Genomic DNA, 21,498 nt, shown 5'->3' with positions numbered 1-21,498 from the left:
AGAAGTGTTTTTGCATACAACGAAAGCCAATGTTCTCAAAATGTTATTTGGTTCCCAACTTTCAAAATATCTTCTATTATTTTCTGCTGAATAAAAAAAGTTATACAGGTTTGGAACGACATAAGGGTGAGTAAATGATGAGATATTTAAAATTTTTGGGTGAAGTCCTCAGACCATAAAGTCTATTACATAGCCTACAATATTTTCAAAAAATATATTCTTATCAAAGTTTAGATAAATAGAAATAGAAATAATATAAATATGTTTATTTTAAATAAAAGTTCCTGACAGAAAGTGTTTATTTAAATAAAAAATAAAATTTGAATGTAATAAAATGATAATTTTCACGTTGTCACTTTTTGCCACAGGACTGAAGATGATGGAGATGGACAGAATCATAAAATATCAACAAGATTTTATTAACTAGAAGGCAGGCAGGAGTAACAGAGCGCACAAAAGCATAAACATAACACTAACACGTATGAACAACAAAACAGAGGAACTAAATACAGAGAGATAATGAAATGAATATGAACAGGTGTGAAGATTAGATGAGTGTGAGCCAGGCGGGATTATGGGAAATGTAGTGCGAGGTGACTGAGGATTGTGACACTTTTACTGTAAAAACATTTAGTAATTTAAATTTGGTGCAATCCCTTTCTATATTTTACCTTATTTTTAGTTCAAAAACATCTCACAGACTCTGGTTAGTTGTGTACTGTACAGTGTGATAATAAGTTTCGGTCTTATAATATTTTCTGTCTTACATAATACTCATGACATGGCATGCCCACTCAGGCATATTGAAAAAGTAATTGATTTAGGATTTGTACATAATTAATATCATCTTAAGTCTAAAAACAAAATGTCTCCTTTATTTAATACATTAATGATATACAAAATAAATCGTCAACAAAACTGTAAGATTTCCTGTCTAGCAGTGGTGACATCTTTTATAACATATTAGCCAGAGTTCGTATAACATCTCAGATTACAAAGATAAAAACTGGAGGTCATTCACCCTCACTATTGTCCGCTGTACCCAGATTGATGGTGCTCTCCATGAAATGAAACATGAGGCAACTGCGGCAGTACGGGTATGGTTTGTGAGTTATCAGATGTCAGTGATTCACATGATAACTTGCAAATATGTGGTTAGTGTTTGCCTCAGTGAATAAAGACATTTCAAATGGGAATTCCCAGTTTATAAAATACAAATGAACTCTAATAGAGCACTCACTTCAAAATACAGTGTTGGGGAAAGTTCATTTTAAAAGTAATGCTTTACAATATTGCGTCACTCCCTAAAAAAGTAACTAACTGCATTGGTTACTTTTTATGGAAAGTAATGAGTTACGTTACTTTTGCATTATTTTTTCACACCTGGGCTGGGCTTGCTTGTTTAATAACAGTTATATTTTGGCAAATTTAAATGCAAATTCACCTGTACAGTAGAGGGTAGAGGGTGCAGCTCCATCAAACCCTTTAGCTGTGCTGCCACTCTAGAATGCCGAAGAACAGGATGAAGGAGAAGAAATGAAACACAATGCACTATGCCCTACTCAATCCCAACGGCAGAACATGACCATAAATCATTAAATTACTTCCTTGAAGTGACTATTGCATGTTTCCTTCGCTAACGGACCTGTGGAAGGGCCCTGTGTAGTTATGCAAAAAAGAGAGCCAAAAATGAAACTATGAATGGTTATTGTGTAAATGTTTGATATACACTATTACATGCACATTTGAGAACAAGCCAAGACAAATGCAGCTATAAGTATACTAAAGACTACCAGTGAAGACAAACCTGTTTCATTTAAACACAGCACACCCACCACTTGAAGTGCAGGAGGATATATGTCTTGCGAGCATTAAATTATGATGATTTAAACATCTAAACACACATTAGGACACAAATATAAGCAGCATGCTTTTCATTTAAACAAAAGCTTGTAATTCAGTGGCGCTGTACACAGGTTGTTGCTTTGCCCGTTCTGTAGTGACGGTAGACATGAAAAAGGGTAGAGTAAATACAAGACTATTTGTCTAATGCTCAGCTGACAAATAGGTTTGGATAGACTGCCAGATCTTTGCCCTTCATAGGTTCCTCATTGCCTTAAGGTAGGGCTATTTTCTTTGCTATTTGAACCAGCGCTGGCGTTTATTTGATTCAACCTCAGAGGGGAACTTTGTGTATTCTAGTACTGTAATGGTGAAACTTTAACATAATGTACCTTTAATAGTAAGTCTGTTATTAGGGAGGATAGACGTGCACTAATTAACACTATAAAGCCTACTGTATCATATTTGATAACCTACATGCCTTCCATACTTATACTTTCATTGCAAGTAAAAGACTTACAGTATATAAATTGGCCATATTGGCCACAATATGGGCATATTTTTTGCTCAGTTTGGGCCCCTAAATAAAATTGGTTTGAATGTGAGCTCCATATTCTCACTATATCATACTATATTATCCACAAAAGCCTGACCCAAAAAAACACATATGCAATTTTTTTTTTGCTATTGCTTACTATTATTTAATATGTCAGGCTTTGCAGGGTTACACACACACTCACACACACACACACACACACACACACACACACACACACACACACACACACACACACACACACACACACAGCTTTTAAAATACATTAGCACTTGTCTTATAACATAACCTGAAAACTATATTTTAAATAACAGTTGTGCCAATTGAGGGCATTTATATTTAAGTGCAATAGAAACCATTGCAATTAAAACAATCAAAAACAAACAAACAAAAACACAAATACAGCTCTTTATCACCTGTAATTACACAGAGGCAGCACCCTGCTGTTTCATAGTGAAATCAGGGTCCAGCTGTCAGCAGTGCATCACTTGTCACATCAACTCACTGGCCGCATGATTTTAGTGTCTGAAGATTAGTGGCTGCCAAAGGAGTTTACATCCACGTGATTGACAGCCTGATTGCTTCAGCGTGACGGCGTAAACAGGGAGGAAGAGCCTTTGGACATGCACACAACACAAGACACTTTGAATCACAAGTTACAACAATCACCAGCGGAGTACTATAATATTATTATTTCAGCCATATCTTCAAAAACTAATTTATACTGTTTGTAAAAATTAGGAAGTTGAAACAACCTAGGAGAGGAGGAGGAGGAAGTGCTGTTGTTCCTAATATTCAGAGCAGCATGTTTCATAAACAGTTCAATAAACGATAAGTTAATCTGGTGTAACTTATATTTAGGTACAATATGGCCAGTCCATTTCTGTTCTGACGATGAAAACAGTTCTACATGTGGTCAAAGCAGAATTAAAGGGATAGTTCACTTTGAAATAAAATGTTGGTATGTTTTAGCTTACCTCAAGGGCATCCAAGATGTAGGTGTCTTTTTGGCTACGCCTTGGCTACGGTTTCGTTCCAATGAACTGCAGTAGCCAAGGCGACATCTAGTGTATATATCTATACCCGCCCGTGCCCTCAGATCATTTGGACGCGGCTGTGTTCAAGAGGTAACAACGATATAAATACTGTTCGTTTTCTCACACAAACCGCTCGTTTCATGTCTTAGGCCATCAATGTGTACTTACGATGGGGAATTGTTTAATTTGGACGATGTGGAATTGTTTTAATTTGGACTCTGTGCATGCTCTTTGAGACAGTGACCATAGACCTGCATTATATGACTGACAGACAAGAACGGTTTGACCTAAAAATATCAAAATTGAAACTACTGCGGAAAAAAAGACACCTACATCTTGGATGCCCTTGAGGTAAGCTAAAACATACCAACATTTTATTTAAAATTTTAAATTGCCTTGCCTTGCCTTGCCTATCCCTTTAAGGTCACCATGAAATCAAAAAAGCCAAAACACATATTTCAGTTAAACACAAAACAACATATACTGTATATTGCAGTGTTTGTTATGTTTAAAGGATTTATCTGTGCACATCATTATTTTTATTTATTCTATTTACCTGCACTCTTAAATCTTTAATCAAAATAACTTCCCCTCCCTCCTGCAGGGCAGGACAACCTGTCACGCACATGAGATCCACCAATAGCAAACTAGAACTATTCAACCATCCAATCAACTCCCCATGTACAAAACCAAGTCCCGCCCTACATTTTTTTTCTTGTTTGAGAATTTCTCAGCAGCACACAGTATTGTTTTGTTGCTGAGATAATCTTGTGTTTTCATTTTTAACAAATTAGTTGAATGAATAAGTCAATGACCCATAAAGATAGTCACATGTCGCCACCTACTGGCGTAACAATGTAACGTGAAAATTCCCACCAATGAACAATGACTGCCAGTCTCTCTAGAATGGCAAACACAGACCAAACAATAAACAACAAAAAATTCCAAGAATGCCACTCAGCCAATAAAGTTTGAGGACTGGAACTAACTGTTGTATAGTAATACTGAACACACTTGTAACAAGAAATGTTTTCTGTTTATATATCAAATAAAATCAAAATGATTTTGAACAAGATTGTTTATTATTTTTAACGTTTATTATATTAAGTATATTATAATTACGTTTATTAGTTTTGTTAAGTTATGAATTTGGTAGATTTTACACTGTTTTGAGTTGTTTTCCTGTCCATTGTGGGGTATGTTTTGGGATTATAATTTATAAAGGTGTTTGGATCACTGCTTCAGATCTGCTGTCATAAATGTCACATCAGTCTTTAACACTTAAGAGGGTGTGAGTTTATGTCTGTGTGTTTGTGATGAAAAACCATTCCTCTGAAATTCGATGTAATTTCTTCTGTATCACACTCCTCCCACTGAGCCACATTCATGTTGTAATTATAAATTTCCCTTCATAATACTTCCATGAAGTCAATGCACATGAGCTAAATGTTTTGTTTTACAGTTACAGGTGATTGTAATATTAATAGATATAATTATAGATATAGTGAAGTCACAATAGGATTACCCATTACAGTTTTTCTTAATCGCTTTGGCACATTTTTTGAAACGGTCTTAACATTCTCTAAACCGTAAGCTCAATTGTCACAACTGTTTGCTGGAAGATCAGAACTCTGCATGTCTGCAAAACATAGTAACTCACCCAAAACATTTAATTCATGCTTCAAAACCTAGTTATTGTGTCAGCAAATTGGCAAATGCCACTAAAATAAAAAAGTGTTTATGTCATTGTGTGATCAAAATGTTTAAAATCTTTTTTTTCAGCAAGGAAATATGTTATATACAAATTTCATATTTTTTCTACTTTTTTGTTCTATACTATACGGCATAGCCCACCGGCTGAGGACAGAGGTGGAGTCGACTGACCAAGGCGGAGCTGGAGGAACGAGTGAGCCCGGTAGAGCCATAAGGACTACAGTCACAGATGAAGCCAAGGGATGGAGGAGCCAAGGTTGAGCCGACTGGTCGACGAACCGAAGCAAGCTCAGCGGCTGGAGGCGAAGCCAGGGGATCCCCTTGCCAAGGAGGAGCTGGAGATGGGAAGACCCGAGGCAGATCCACGCATTAGAGTGGGGTCAACAGAAGGTGAGCCGAGTGACTGAAGAGAGCCAGTGGAGGCAGGGATGAAGGACATCACGCAGGCTTGAGCTCCGTGTCTGCTGTGGGCTCTGGCATAGGCTCCGTGCAGAACGGCTGGCTGGGCTCTGTGTCTGGAGTGGGGCTGGTGATGTCCTCCTCGGAAAGCCAGATGACGAAAGGAGATCCGTTTTTCTCCTCCTCTAGGTTTTGCTCCTTCTGCTCCAGGCGGACTGCCGGTATGTCCATAGTAAAAAATAAAAAATAACGGCACAAAAAATATTGGGTTCTGTCAGGCTGTGCTGTTGTAATAACGAAGAAAAAGAGAACAAAATAGATAGTTTTTTGTTAATAATCTTCAAAAGGAAACAAGCAGGAGAACTGACTAACAACCACATTATACTGAGACGACACAGAACAATGAAAAGAGGAAACTAAGGGCTTAAATACACAGGGAGTAATCAATGTAACAGTGAACAGGTGTGGTACTTAAATCAGCAACCAAGGTAACTAACAATGACAGGAAAACACTGTCAAAACGGGAACAGGGAAAACCAAACCAAATATAATGAAACTTAACAAACTGAAGCATAATCCTGATAAAAAAATACTCTTGTCTGTCTTTTGGACAGTGAAGCTGCGTCTCAATTCGCCTACTTATACTACACCCTAAAAGTATGTACTCTTTTTGTGAATAAAAAGTAGATACTTTTGAGTGTGTCGCAAAAAGAAGACAAGCTTTGGGACTTACTATCACGTCATACAATTGCGTCTTTAACGGTTGCCCTCCACATTTAATTTAATTCAATTTCCTACCGTATCGGAGAGAAGTGCAGAAGCACGTTGATCTGCAGTTGATCTTTCATGCGGAGACTCTCCTCATATTAATGCATAATGATGCACTTAAAGGTAAATGGCTCAAAGGACCTTTATAAAAGTCCACATTGTTATTGCAGATGGAATATAACACGGATAACATTAAATAAATATTTTTTTATCAGGTTGAACCTCTCACCGCCGGTCGCGCATATCCGCCATGTTTTGTAGTTTTTAAATATTGTTTTACTCGTGTTTGTAGTTCCTCCTCCAAAGCGCGATGGGTTGTGAGCAATATTAGCCTTTAGAGTGTGAACGGATCCACACTTCGAAAATCCACAGGAAATAGTAGCATTCACTGTTACATATACAACAAAGGTATCCCCAATTCACATCAGTGACATTTCTATACATAAACATAGTTTATATAAACAGTTACAAGGTACTTTACAGAAAATACACACCATAAGCAATAATTTGCCGTACAGTGCCCATATATGGATATAATCATGGTGTAAATGAGCAGCATTTAATGGAAAATAACGCTAATCACTCCTTTAATATTATAACAGAATACAGATTAACATCACATAATTAAGAACCCATAACATTGATCTGCAACTTGCAATCTGAAAAAAAATGAATAATAACACGTTACATAATATAACCGATCTGAATAACACAAAACGATCGCTACAGGCCATGTCTGGGCATGCACGCATGTCACAGAGATTAAATACAGTAAAAGTCGGAACACTGTAATTCCAAATATAATGCAAATGGCTTACTTTGAGGTCAATGACTAACACCTTTATGTTACATCTGCAGCAATCACCATGAATAAACTGGAATTAACATCCTTTCAGCTGGCGGGTCGAAAATATCACAATAACACAGATGATAGTGGCAGCTCAACTAAAAAAGCTCTGCTTGCTACTGGGATATTATTACGGCTATGGTTTTAAAATAAAAGTCCTTCTTGAAGAAGGAGCCTTTAGTACATGCAGAACATCTTTGCTTCCATGAAAGGCGACTCAAATAATCAGGGTCGGGGGCATTAAGTCCATCCTTTGGTAAGGCTGGCAGGATGACCAGGTGAGCTACCAGTCTAGTATAAACTTGGCCCTTTATCTCCACATCAGCTGACCTGGTATGACCATCTGGACTTGGGTGGGTCTTGATGACTTGTCCCACAGTTCATAAGCTCCGAAGTAGTTGGGGGTCTACAATCATAACAAATGTTTTCTCCTTCAGGGTGGGGAGGCTTGCCATTTCTGCAGATTTTTGAAGGTTAGGTAGAGAATCCCTTAAGAACCTGGAATATAAGGTGGGTTTGCAGAGCCAAAGGCATACAGAAGGTAGATTCGTCATTTTAGGGATTGTCGGTTGGGCCCTTTGCATCAACATTTTGAGCAGTCATGCTGAAACCCCCGGACAGCTTTGTGGCCTCATGGGATCCAGTAGTATCTCCATATTTCAGCAAACAATCTTTCCGATCCAGAATGATGTAACTGGTGGTCATAATTGTGAATGATCATACGGGTGACTGGATGATTAGAATCCAGGACCAGAGGATGTAAATTGGAGTCCTCGACACCTGCAACTCTCCTCAAACAACCTCCTACCCTGATCAGACCACTGAACCGTTCCATTTCAGGGGCTAGGGTAACAAGTTGACTTCCAGGCCTGATGGACTTCCCAGTCCCTAACCGTTTATAATCCTCAGGGAAGGATTCCTGCTGCACCCATTTGAGGATTAGGACCTCAGTCTGGCAGTAATCCAGTTCCTGCCAGGTGTTGTAGTTCCAGCTATTGATGTTGACCGAAGAGGAAGGTAAGATATTTATCCCATTGTAGGCAGATTTTTGCAATTCGACTCTGTCCTTCTTGGTCTCTGTCTTAGGGATTACTGGCCATTCTTTAGAATCCTAGAGGAGGAAAGAGGGTCCTTGGGACCATCTGTTTGGTACAACAAGGTATTGGAGAGGTTTATAGGAATACTTATCCATCAGCTCCTGCATCTCAGCAATTCGGTTTCTCACGAAGACTCAGTAGCGACTGGACTACAAATTCAACCATTGGAGGACTGTTAGGGGTTAACAGTTTAGGAACCATGGACCAGATGTTTGAAAGAAGACCCGGAGTCAGAATTATAAAAAATTGAAGAAAAGTTTTACTGAAGATAGTTTGCAGTTTCATCAGCAGAAGTTCAGCTTCAAGACTCACACAGGAGTTCGTAGGCCGCCCCGCTTACAGTTACAAAGATCACAGCAGTAATACCATTTCCAAGGTCTAAGCTACGTCATTGCTTACAGGTTGAATGATTCTCAATGGCTAAGAAATAGATAAACATAGTAATTTTCCACACATATACAGATAGACTGAAGCATATCTCCATCTGATTATGCAGCTGACACTCAGACTCTGAAGTCAGGCACGTCGTGACCTTCCAGGTCGCAGATTTGGGTTGCTGGGTGCCAGCATGTCCCGAGCAACAACTCAGTCAATCTCCAATAATGCCAGTGGTTCCTTAACCTGTAAGCAAGAAGACTAACACACACACTGACACACAGCTTTCCCAAGGTTGGATTTGGCCAGGCTCTAACTATAAACAGGAGTCTCGTCTCAAAACATCAAGATAACAAGTTATTTCTCTCAGGATAGGACACTTTAGTCTAAATGGAAAATATAGGCTTTAACTGACAAATGGTCCATTAAACTATAGACTTCAATGACCCCTATTTGTTTGAACGTTGAAGACACACTCAAACACAAAACCAGTTCCTATTTAATTTCTGGAAGCTGGGATTAATAGGCAAGCACTGTTACTACATTCAAATATCAAATACTGACATTAAAAAGAATATATGAAAATAACATTTCAGTAATCACACTGTAACTTCAATAACAAAATAAAATCTCAAGAGAAGTCATTCAACTCATTTGATATTTAGAACGAAAAATATTGATTAATACCTTGATTATAATCACTCATTACATATACATTGAAGCAGCAGTGGATTCCAATCCACCCCCTTCAGGACAGTGGTAAAGTCTGACCACAGAAAAATAGCCTTGATACGTAGGGTCAACTTTGCTTCAAGTAACTTAGTCAACTGTGTTGCTACTAGACTCCGCAGAGTTCCAGTCTTTAAATGGAGTGAGCTCATTTAGGAGTGAGATGGAACCCTGCTACAATGAAGGACAGGTTGGTCTGACCCTCCTGTACGGTAGTCCGGAAGTATCCCCAGCTCTATATGCCTGCTCAGAGGCATCCGAGAAGTTATTTACCTCATGAGTAACTCCATCCATCCCAACTTCAGGAGGGACATAAGACCGGGGAAGGGAGATACCAGGGAGGTATTCCTCCTACGCATTCCAGGACTGGAGGAGCTCAGGAGGCAGGCTGGGGTCATCTTACCCTCTCTGCTTGTTCCACAGTTGCTTAATGATGACCTTCGCTCGTATGTAAGGTAGAAGCCATCCCAGAGGATTGTACTTGGTAGCTAGGACCTTATAGATGTTCCTCAAAGTGAGAATCTCATATATCACAGGGGGGTGTTTGTAGGACAAGGTGTGCATGTGCCGGTTCCAGCTCAGACCTGGCGTCGACTCTGGGACATCTGACTTCTCCTGCGTCAACCACAATTCCACACTCGCAGCTCAGGTGTTGGTTGGTAGGTGACTCATAACATCAGGATCATTGCAGGCCCATTGAAAAATTTCAAATCGAGCTCCAGAAGGATATTCATTAGTCGATAAATTAAGCTCCAAGCTGCATCAGCAGTACACAGGCTCTGCAGGCAGTTATCAACATAGAAACATCTCTCCACTGAAAACCAAATTGCCTCATCCGTTAGGGACCGTTGCCGTACATGCTGTTGTAGAGCGTAGGTAGCACAGCATGGACTGGAGGTTGTGCCAAAGAGTAATACCTGCCACTTGAGAATCTTGGGGGCCTCATCCATCTTCAGGTCCCGCCAAAGGAAAGTAGAGTACTGTCCTCAGGTAGAAGACGGATCCGGTGCATCGCCTTGATATCCCAGGGGGGTAATCGAGCGTTCGATTTCCGTACCACCCCCGGGAGCCGCCATTGGCTAACAAGCCTTCATCTGCTGTTAGCATCCCATTGACTCCCATTCATTTTGGCGTCACTTTGACAGCGAATAACTTTACATCTGAGGCGTTTAAAGACTCCATTTGTCCATTGTTTATTTCTAAAGAAACACGACAATGTATAAAAGGCTCCATTACCTTGTATCTTACGTTATGGCCCCGTAGAAGCAGTTTTTGTAAAAGTAGGCTAACGATTGCGTCATAACCACGCGACTCTCTGGAAATTACCGTAGAGACAGGAAGAGAAGCTTGCAGTCAATAGGGGGGACGTGGAGGCATAAAGTCCGATAAAGTCAAGGGAGAAGCCCATAGAGAGTCATGACGTTGCTCCTGCTCCTAGCTCATGGACAGCTCATACTCACACTCTCCGTCTCTGCGAGATTCGGAAGGGAATGGTTCAGATTTCGCTTGGCACAGCTACTAGAAAACTTACAACTGTCAGGCAGGCTGCTCACGTCACATCCACGTCGTCAAGCTCAGTTTGAGTCTGCGCAGTACGCTCAGCCATCAGGAAGTGAGGGCTTCTAATTTGCTTCACTTCTCTCCGTTGAAACCTATGGGGTCGCTGTGTCCAGTTTATATACTGTCTATGTGATATCCCCACTCACAGTTACAGGAAGTTCTCAGAAACCTCAAGGGTGGGGTGATCAGTGGGACTGATCAGAGTTGACCAAAATGTTGCACTGAATGTTGATACCAACAATGGTTGGAAACAATATAAGAGGGAAAGAAGGACATGGAAGTAAAATAATGACAAATGTTTTTGAAACAAAAAAGCTTGTTGAATTGCACTACTTGAAAAAATATGCATTGCATTAACCCTGCTTGCATTTTAACGCATTGTATTTTTAGGGCTTGCATTTTTGGGGGGCTGAAATTCAACATGGTTATATATTTAAATGTGCTCTATGTATTTTTTCTACTGAAATGAATCCTTTTTTATTGCCTGTGTGTGAAGGGGTTGTAATCTCACATTAAAATGATCCACTTTGCGGTTTTGCTATTACTTCTGAAAGCAAGTATTCTTATTTTTATGTGAAGGTGCCGGGTCGGATTTACCGCGAAATCCAGTGACGTGACCTGCATGCGCGCTCCCGAGCCTCTCGCCTCGTCTACTGACTTTGCACTCAACAGCGCCGACACTGCAACTTCTGACATGTCTGATAAATCTAATAAACGACCTGCTCCCAGCACAACACAGATTCCAACACAACTTTCACATATTGATAAAAAAAAAAAAAACATGAAAAAAGTTGTATCTGCTGCAGCTGGTGAGGCCAGACGTGATCAACTTAGGACGAAAACACGGATCAACATCGGCAGGGCATTTGAATCATGGAGAAACCGAGCATGGAGCATTAGTTCAACTTCAGGCTGATAAAAGTAGCCTATTATTGTAACGTTGCAGTGGGAGTTTACCTAAGTTTCCAGCATGTTGTGGGATGCTTTCTCTGGTGTGTTGCGTCTCAGTCTGGCCGGTACCCAGAGTGCACGAGCACTCGCTTGAAAAATGATTGGTTGCAATCTGAAACATCACCGCTAGAGGCCGCTGAAAACTCCATATAGCCCCTCTGGCCCCTTTAAGCTGTGAATATTTCAATTCACATTTCACAGACGTTTTCATTATTAAAAATTCAATAATCCAGATTCACCTTTCAGATTTCACTTCCAAAATATTAATTCTGTTTAAAAATAACAACCTATAACATTCGAAAGGCAATTTTCGGTCCATTTTATTTCGCTTTACAAATTCGCTTACAAATTCAGTGGTTCAAATTCGACAGAAAATTGAAATATCAAATTTCAGAAAATTGATAAAGACACAAAAGCTGTGTTTACGTTTAAGTCTTCACAGGTAGTTTTGCACATGTAAGCTCCACTGTGAACGAAATTATAATGTTAATGATGCTGATATACAGATAAAACGTTAAATCTGAGGTAGTAGACATGTTTCTCTCGGTTGTTTTGTTTTCTTAACTTTATATTGCGGCGCTGTGCTGCAAAACTGGGGATTCCCTCAGTGTCATTCTCCAGGATTCAGGACACTTAATTGACAAAAGACTAAACTCGCACCTTATTGGGGATGTAGGCTATAGGAACAGAACAGGCAAGCGGACTCAGAATATTTAAGGTTTAAGGTTTTGAGAAAGTGAGTGATGGTTTCAAGAAATGTGTTTTAGCGATTCAGAAAACCTGTACAATTTTGGTTGGTTGAACTGTTGTGACACATTGGAGAATTTTTTACACAATGTTTTTGAATGAAAACTTACAAGCTGTTTAGGAGAATTACAGAGTGTTCAGATAACTGTGTTAACTGTTTTGAGATCTGAGTTTGGACAAATCGATTGAGAAAAAATGTTACCAGGGGAAACCATAAAACGTACACTTACCCTTATCTAAATTATAGCCTATATGCTCCAAAGTGCCAGCAGATGGCATTGTAGTTTACATCTTCACATAAGTAATCGTTAGTGTCATCTTTAGGCTATATTGTTGGCAATATGGATTATATATAAATTGTTCGCTCTTCTGCAGCTTTCAAATCTCATTCTCAATGATGCAAGAGGGCTCGGGAACGACATGAGGGGTTGTGTCTACTACGGGATGCAGCAGATTTTTTTTTTTTTTTTTTTTTTTTTTACCTTATCATTAGACAATTAGCATTAACAAAATCACGAACTTAAATGAAAGATCTTGAAATACTATTTACAGAGCCTATAGGGCTGTCAAATAAACAAGTGTAATTTCTTTAAAACATGGCATTGTTCACTTTAAAACATCGTTTCATCATCTTTAAATTACCTGACAAGTTGTAATAAACCACTATGGTGTACTTTGAGAAATCTCAGATATGCACAAGATTAGAATATTAAACAATATTCCAATGCACCTGTTACGTTCTTTAAAAAAAAGAAAAGAAAAAAACCCTATTTTATCTAATGAGTTTTGTGTGGGAAATTTGTATTGCTGGAAGGAAGGAAGTAATCGCAATGCATGTACTGTACTGTACAAGTGAGGCAAATATAGCATGCTCTGGGGAAAGAGTGGGAGAGGGAGGGAGAGAGAGAACGCAGCACACACACACGGTAACGCGCGAGACAGAGACACATCATTACAAAAGGCGCATGCACAAGAAACAGACACATTGCATTTGTACACCTGTATTACTGTCTTAGCTTATGATAACCCGCGCGAGGGAATATTGATCTCTGCGTATACCGCTCAAATAGAGGCGTCACTGTTCACTCGTGATACTCTTTCTTCCTCGGCAGGCATATGTATTTCGTATCGCCGATTCTTCCAGTAAGCACCAATGCATGCATGCATCCGCCTCCCTGCGCTCTCAAATAGATGGTGCAAGTAAAGATGTCCAAATCTTCCGCAGACCCTCTGTCTGGTGTAGAAAGCGCTTCTCAGTCGCACTATTTCCAGGTAAGACTTTTGGGGGGGATTTGTATATGTTCTCGTAAATGGTTAATTTTTGGCTACTTGTTGTTGAGCTGTCGTGCATTGAAGCCTTCATATATCCGCAGAGCGCTACAGCTACACAATATGCCCGTGTAATATAGCCTTTTATCGCGCTTTTAATCAGACACGCGCAGTTGTTTTTAATGAGCGGAGGCGAGATGTTGATAAGATGTTTGATGCTCCTCTACCATCCGCGAAACTCCTAATTCCTGTTTTTCCTCCGCCCTGAGATTTCACTCCGCAACCAAGGCCTCGTCCTTAAGGCCAGGCAAATGTACAGTAGGCATAGTGTTTACAGTTCAAACACTTTTCTCTTTCAGTTTCTACTGATTGGTTCGTATAAACGGCATTAAAATGGATAACCCTTACTAGTCATGGCATGGGTCGGGTCTCACCTGTAGCCAACTTAAGTCCCATGGTCACCTGTCCTGCTATCCCTGTTTCAAATACCAAGCTTGAAGCTGTGTTTTTGAACATTGTGGTTTCTAGGTCTAAGTTGGTTATTAGTTAGTCCAAAACAGTCATTATGGTATACCATTTTGAACCAGAAACAATACTGGTCATTCTGGTGTCAAGAGAATTTTGGGGAAATTGTGTATGTTCAGTCAGCTAACCAGCTTGTATCAATTAATGACCATCTTAGACCATTTTCCAAAACACAAACCATCTTAACCTGGATTTTCCAATACAATTTCAAGGCAATTTTGCAACGTTTTGGCGAATTGGTGGCTAATTTGTCTGAATTCGTACGACCTCATTTGTACATTTGTGTACAATCTGTTGTTTACACCCGTAACCTATGTTTAGGAGTGGACCTTCATACTTACTAAAAAAAAAATAAAAAAAATCATGTTTTCATTCAATGAATTGATATAAAATCGCCACCTTGTAGCTACGTTTCTCGTGTGATCGGGTGGAATTTACCAACAGAAATATTGTCTAATATATAAAAAAAACAAGAACAAGAAAGATAATGTATCTGTAGAGTAAATGTAGAGTAGTCTTGGGGGCAACTGACACTTTGACTTTTCAAAAAGTTAATTTTTTAAAGAGATCGTAAAACTAATCCATATGAATTGAGTGGTTTAGTAAAAAGATTTTTTGAAGAGTGAGACAAGATAAAACAGCACCTGTTTTATGAAGTGCAGACAAGGCATCTTGTGTCTGATGTTACTGTAACCGGGTGACTGTTCGTGTTGATGTTGTTGTGGTTGTCTCCATATAGCTACCACGAAAGTTGCCAAAGCGCAAGGGTCGTTTTAAACGCTCAGATGGCAGCACCTCGTCTGACACCACCTCCAGCTTCATCAAACGACAGGTAAGACTCTGCTTAATCAATCAGAGCATCCATATTCATACAGATGCCAGTGAATTGTATCTGTCATTATGTATTCATGTGGGGTTGTTTGATTGGTCACTGTACTGTATGTGCATCACTGCTTCACTGAGGTTGTGTAGTGTGACCAGGAGAAGTGACTTAATAGAGGCTGAAATTTTGGTTTCAAACCGATGAACTAACAAAATGTTTGTTTTTGCCTTGAAATAAATTAAAAACAAAATAAGAGCATGGAGGTTACAATTCGGTTCAGATATTGACACTTGATGCATCAATACATTTTCTCTACACTTTACCTTCTGTGGAGATGAAAAAGATGAAGATTCAAAAGGTTCCAAAACAAAAATATTTAATATAAAACAAACTCAAGTTATCCACAGATGACAAACAGCTGTGATGATTAATGAGTGTTCATGGAAACTGATGACTGGCGGGAAACTAGGAACAAAGGAAACAGGAAACTAACGATAACAAACTAAAAGTCCATAAGATTAAAACTAAATGCACTGTTCATGAGAGAACGCCCCTTCCTGAAAAGTTGCAGTCTCGAGCCGTGATGGATAGCTCGAATGGAAGAAGGGTGGAGGTTCAGGTGGTGGACGAGGGACCGGCGAGGCGCTGGAAAGCCATAGGGTGGTCCTTTGAGCCAGACAGACTGAGGTGACGCAGGGAGATGGTGAGGCCTAGGCGACGTCCGGATAGGTCAAGATGCCTGGTGACATCGATGGACTGGGAGACCAAGGCAAAGTCCTGGCGATGAGTAGCCGAGGTGGAACCAAGGGGCCCAAGGATTGAGGCGATGCCGGTGTGAGTGAGGACTCCAGTGAAGCCTGAGGGATAGAGGAGCCCGACGGAGCCGTAGGGGTGAAGGGATGGAGCACAGCAGACAGCTCAGAAGACTGTGGCAATGATGGAGCGTTGACTGACCAGGACGGAGCCAGAGGGACTAGGGAGCCCGGTGAAGCCAAAGGGACGATGGTCCCAGGTGGAGCCTATGGGGAAAGCAGCCAGAGTGGAGCTTATTGGTTGATGCGCTGAGGCAAAGCTTGGGACTCCTCATACCAGGGCAGCGCTGGGAAAAGAAGATCCGTCAACTCATAGGGTGAAGTTGATGTCAGCATCCAGCATGAGCACAAATAAGAACTTAAACACAGTGATAATGAGACGCAGACTAACAGCTGTGATGATTAATGAGTGTCCATGGAAACTGATGACTCCATGAGAGTAAAACTAAACACACAGTTCATGACAGTGTATGCTGTATTTCATCTTTAGTAGAAGGTTATGAAAGGTTTTGTCAGGTCACATTATTTTAAAACTGTTAAATTTCCCTACTCAGTCAAAATATTACAAACTATTGCAATTTGCTTCAATAGACATTTAGAAAGAGTCTTTGTAAAAATATCTGGTTATACTTTAAATTTTAAGGTGTCCTTGTTACAGTGTAATTATACATTTTAGTACTGAGGAATAATATAAATAATATAAAGTAATGTACTTACTATGGTTAGGAGAATGATGGTTTGTTTTAAGGTTAATTGCATGTAATGATGTATCATTTACTGTTATTACTACAGTAAGTACGTGTAACGTGTAACAAGGACACTTGTATTTGAATTCCCGGATGTGTCCTTGAATTCCCTTTTGATTTATTCAGTTTGACATGTCTAAACAGCTTGTGTAATGTGTTATGTGTAAGAGCTGATTATAGCCATAGGTTTCATTTATGCTGTAATTCAAGACGTGACCACTAGATGGAGGCAGTTCCATTACTCTACTGCAACGTCTTCATGTATTATTTAAGAGAATCTTTTGAAAACACCAAAAGGAAAAATAGGTTATGACAAGCGCACTGAATTTCTCCATGGCACACTTCAACATCTATGTCAGCCTCGTTACATCAATTAATTTCCTCTGTAATGAGTGACCCAAATTCTTCGGTTTGTTCTGCTCACACCATATAAGCTCATTTGTCTTTATATTCAGCCTATCAAGAGTGACACCCTTAGATAGCTACTCCAAATTCTTCTGTTCAGAAGTTTACAGACAAGGTTTAAATGGCATTAATGGGGACATTGACTATTCGGGCATCCATCTGCCATGCAGCAGAGAGTTTATGTGTGTGTGTGGAAAGAAGAGGTGGCATATTGAGCGGGTTGTTAATTTTCATGACCAGGAGGTCGTGGCAGTTTCAATTTTCTCTCAAAATATCAGTTCTTAAAATAGTAAAATAGTAAAATATTAATGGAGCTCATTTGGAGTGGAGCCTTCTGGTGAATGTTAAATCCTCATGCTCTTTCTTTGTTCATAAAACTTGTGCCGTGATGCCGTACCTGAAAAAAGCATCTGTGACGTACATCATTGAATCCTTACGTACTTAAATCCTTAAATGAACCGTCTCTTATATGTGGACTCGTGGCAGCTTCCAGGGGTGTTAAAGACAGTGGTGAATGTGCTGCATTTGATAAATGGATGCTTTACTTAAAGGCATAGTTGACCCAAATATGAAAATTCTGTCATCATTTACTCTCCCTTAAGTTGTTCCAAACCAGTATGAATTTTATTTCTTCTGTTAAACACAAAAGAAGATATTTCGAAGAATTTCAGTAACTAAACAGTTGATGGACACCATTGACTTCCATAGTATTTTTTTTACTATTTTTTACTATTTACTATTTTCATACCATGGAACTCAGTGGGGGGTCCATCAACTGTTTGGTTACCAACATTCTTCAAAATATCTTATTTTGTGTTCCATAGAAGATTCATACATGTTTGAAACAAATCTTTTCTTTGACATCGGGTGGGGTTGTCTTGCTGGATTGTGACTCATCTCTGCAGGAGAAACAGTGGCATTTACCTGCTGCTGTTGAGAGGATCTATTTCAAGACCCAATCCCATCCCATCTGCTTTCTTATTGTATGGAAACGTACGTACCCTACATGAACCGTCTCTTAAATGTGGACTTGTGGCAGCTTCTGGGGGTGTTCATTTTTGCATGGAAATTAATATTGATTAAAAGCGTATATAGCCTTAAAGATCTCCGGGTATACGCCTTATAATATACAACAGTGTCTCTCTCTCTCTGGTTTCCTTGCATTTGATCATTTCTGTGCATCGTATCATTCCTCCTTCTCTGCTCGCTTCATCCACTCCTAGAAAACATACAGTATAAGAGTATTGATGCAGCAGACCTAAAGATGAAGAATATTTACAAGATTCTTGCTACATCCTACTTCTAGCATTAGCTATGGTATTATGTATTATTTTGGACAAATATCATGATAGTAAAATTGTATTTTTTGTAAATATGATGGTACTCGTTTTTTTACTGCAGTATACATCAGAGTACCATAGAATTACCATCTGATACCATTACTGTACCACCACAGTAGCTACTTTTCTGTGAAAGAGGACTCTTGAAAGGCTTACATAACATGCACGTCCATGCATCCTTCAGCCCCTCCCACTCCAGAGCACTTCAGGACACTCTGGGAAGAGAAGGCATTGAGTGCGATGCTGTGTAGTGATTATCTTTCTGACACCTTGCTAAACAGACATTGCATAACAAACTCTCAACCACTCTCAGGTAACCCAGTTTGGACACAGAGTGGAAATCATTTTTTTTTTTTTGTGGTGCAGGTAAATACAGATAATAGACACGTGCCGTTATATTTCTGCTGTTTTAATGTGTGAATTCAAAATATGAACTAGGTGTAGATCATTATCTGATTGCTTGAAACAATAATAGCACACTTCTTCAACACTACCTTCACAATTTGAGAGTCCGCTTCAGCCCATGAGCCCAGCCCAGAGTCCGCTCCAGCCCCCAAGCCCTACCCAGAGTCCGCTCCAGCCCCAGAGCCCATCCCAGAGTCCTCTCCAGCCCCAGAGCCCAGCCCAGAGTCCACTCCAGCCCACGAGTCAAGCCCAGAGTCCACTCCAGCCCCAGAGCCCAGCCCAGAGTCCGCTCCAGCCCTCGAGCCCTACCCAGAGTCCTCTCCAGCCCCAGAGCCCATCCCAGAGTCCACTCCAGCCCCAGAGCCCATCCCAGAGTCCACTCCAGCCCCAGAGCCCATCCCAGAGTCCTCTCCAACCCCAGCCAACGAGTCCAGCCCAGAGTCCTCGCCAGCCCTAGAGCCCAGCCCAGAGTCCGCTCCAGTCCCAGAGCCCAGCCCATAGTCCGCTCCAGCCCTCAAACCCTACCCAGAGTCCTCTCCAGCCCTAAAGCCCAGCCCAGAGTCCGCTCCAGCCCCAGAGCCCAGCCCAGAGTCCTCTCCAGCCCCAGAGCCCATCCCAGGGTCCTCTCCAGCCCCAGAGTCCATCCCAGAGTCCGCTCCAGCCCTAGAGTCCTCTCCAGCCCCAGAGCCCATCCCAGAGCCCGCTCCAGCCCCAGAGCCCATCCCAGAGTCCGCTCCAGCCCTCAAACCCTACCCAGAGTCCGCTCCAGCCGCAGAGCCCATCCCGGAGTCCTCTCCAGCCCCAGAGCCCAGCCCGGAGTCCTCTCCAGCCCCAGAGTCCGCTCCAGCCCTTGAGCCCATCCCAGAGTCCGCTCCAGCCCCAGAGCCCATCCCAGAGTCCTCTCCAGCCCCAGAGCCCATCCCAGAGTCTTCTCCAGCCCCAGAGCCCATCCCAGAGTCCTCTCCAGACCCAGAGCCCAGCCCAGAGCCCGCTCCAGCCCCAGAGCCCATCCCAGAGTCCGCTCCAGCCCTCAAGCCCTACCCAGAGTCCGCTCCAGCCCCAGAGCCCATCCCGGAGTCCTCTCCAGCCCCAGAGCCCATCCCGGAGTCCTCTCCAGCCCCAGAGCCCAGCCCGTAGTCCTCTCCAGCCCCAGAGCCCAGCCCGGAGTCCTCTCCAGCCCCAGAGTCCGCTCCAGCCCCAGAGTCCGCTCCAGCCCTCAAGCCCATCCCAGAGTCCGCTCCAGCCCCAGAGCCCATCCCAGAGTCCTCTCCAGCCCCAGAGCCCATCCCAGAGTCTTCTCCAGCCCCAGAGCCCATCCCAGAGTCCTCTCCAGACCCAGAGCCCAGCCCAGAGCCCGCTCCAGCCCCAGAGCCCATCCCAGAGTCCGCTCCAGCCCTCAAGCCCTACCCAGAGTCCGCTCCAGCCCCAGAGCCCATCCCGGAGTCCTCTCCAGCCCCAGAGCCCATCCCGGAGTCCTCTCCAGCCCCAGAGCCCAGCCCGTAGTCCTCTCCAGCCCCAGAGCCCAGCCCGGAGTCCTCTCCAGCCCCAGAGTCCGCTCCAGCCCCAGAGTCCGCTCCAGCCCTCAAGCCCATCCCAGAGTCCGCTCCAGCCCCAGAGCCCATCCCAGAGTCCTCTCCAGCCCCAGAGCCCATCCCAGAGTCCTCTCCAGCCCACGAGCCCAGCCCAGAGTCCGCTCCAGCCCCAAAGCCCATCCCAGAGTCCGCTCCAGCCCCAGAGCCCATCCCAGAGTCCGCTCCAGCCCCAGAGCCCATCCCAGAGTCCTCTCCAGCCCCAGAGCCAAGCCCAGAGCCCGCTCCAGCCCTCAAGCCCTACCCAGAGTCCGCTCCAGCCCCAGAGCCCAGCCCGGAGTCCTCTCCAGCCCCAGAGCCCAGCCCAGAGTCCTCTCCAGCCCCAGAGCCCAGCCCAGAGTCCTCTCCAGCCCACAAGCTGAACCCAGGGGGGTTCTGTCACAAGTGCACCGGTCCTCCCTCACTACTTCACTCCCTCCCTCATTCAGCCATAATCTGCATCTGCACCTGATCAGCACGTTCATCACCACAGTATTTAAGCACACACCTCAGACCCCCAGAACTACGGATTACTTACCTGACTACACACCTAAGATATTTACCTCCAGCAATTCCTCCAAGTTCATATTCCTTGTTCCCTTGTCTGTTCTCCAGCTTGGGTCCCTCCAGCATTCCCACTATTCCTGTAAGACAAAAACATTGTTTGTTATTCCATCACTCCAACGGCAAACAAAAGGTGTGTGTGGATATACCAATTTGAGTTACATCCTCTATCGTCCCCTGCTACCCTAAGAACTGAAGCATTATACTTGCACTGCATATCGTTTGAGGTCTTTACTTACCTGTTTTGGACACTCTTCATTAAAGCTTTGTGTTGTATTTTCATCAATTCATCAATGTCTCAGGTCTGATATCTCCTAACAGTTGCAATTTAGTTCACTTAATATATTATATAATAATGTATAACTTTAAATGTACTGTAGTTTTGAACAACACCTATAGTTCAAATTATAATCAAGTACT

The 21,498-nt window shown here is 42.0% G+C and overlaps 1 protein-coding gene across 4 annotated transcripts in view; it reads left to right on the top strand.

Annotated features, from left to right (window-relative positions):
- The first annotated feature begins 13,407 nt into the window (after positions 1 to 13,407).
- Positions 13,408 to 21,498, top strand: part of cacnb3a (calcium channel, voltage-dependent, beta 3a) — a 40,237-nt gene continuing 32,146 nt past the window's right edge. For 3 of the 4 annotated variants that reach the window (XR_014200016.1, XM_082146361.1, XM_082146360.1), the window contains exons 1-2: positions 13,408 to 13,893; positions 15,155 to 15,247. Coding sequence is in view for 3 of the 4 variants with exons in the window: in XM_082146361.1 (XP_082002487.1) it covers positions 13,813 to 13,893; positions 15,155 to 15,247 (174 nt within the window). In the remaining variant the exon portion in view is untranslated. The remainder of the gene's footprint in view (positions 13,894 to 15,154; positions 15,248 to 21,498) is intronic. The other variant, XM_082146359.1, reaches the window with a different exon arrangement.

Source organism: Leuciscus leuciscus (assembly GCF_965113295.1).
Source record: "Leuciscus leuciscus genome assembly, chromosome: 18".
In the NCBI taxonomy this organism is placed as follows: Eukaryota; Metazoa; Chordata; class Actinopteri; order Cypriniformes; family Leuciscidae; genus Leuciscus; species Leuciscus leuciscus.
This window is presented reverse-complemented; position numbering and strand designations above follow the sequence as displayed.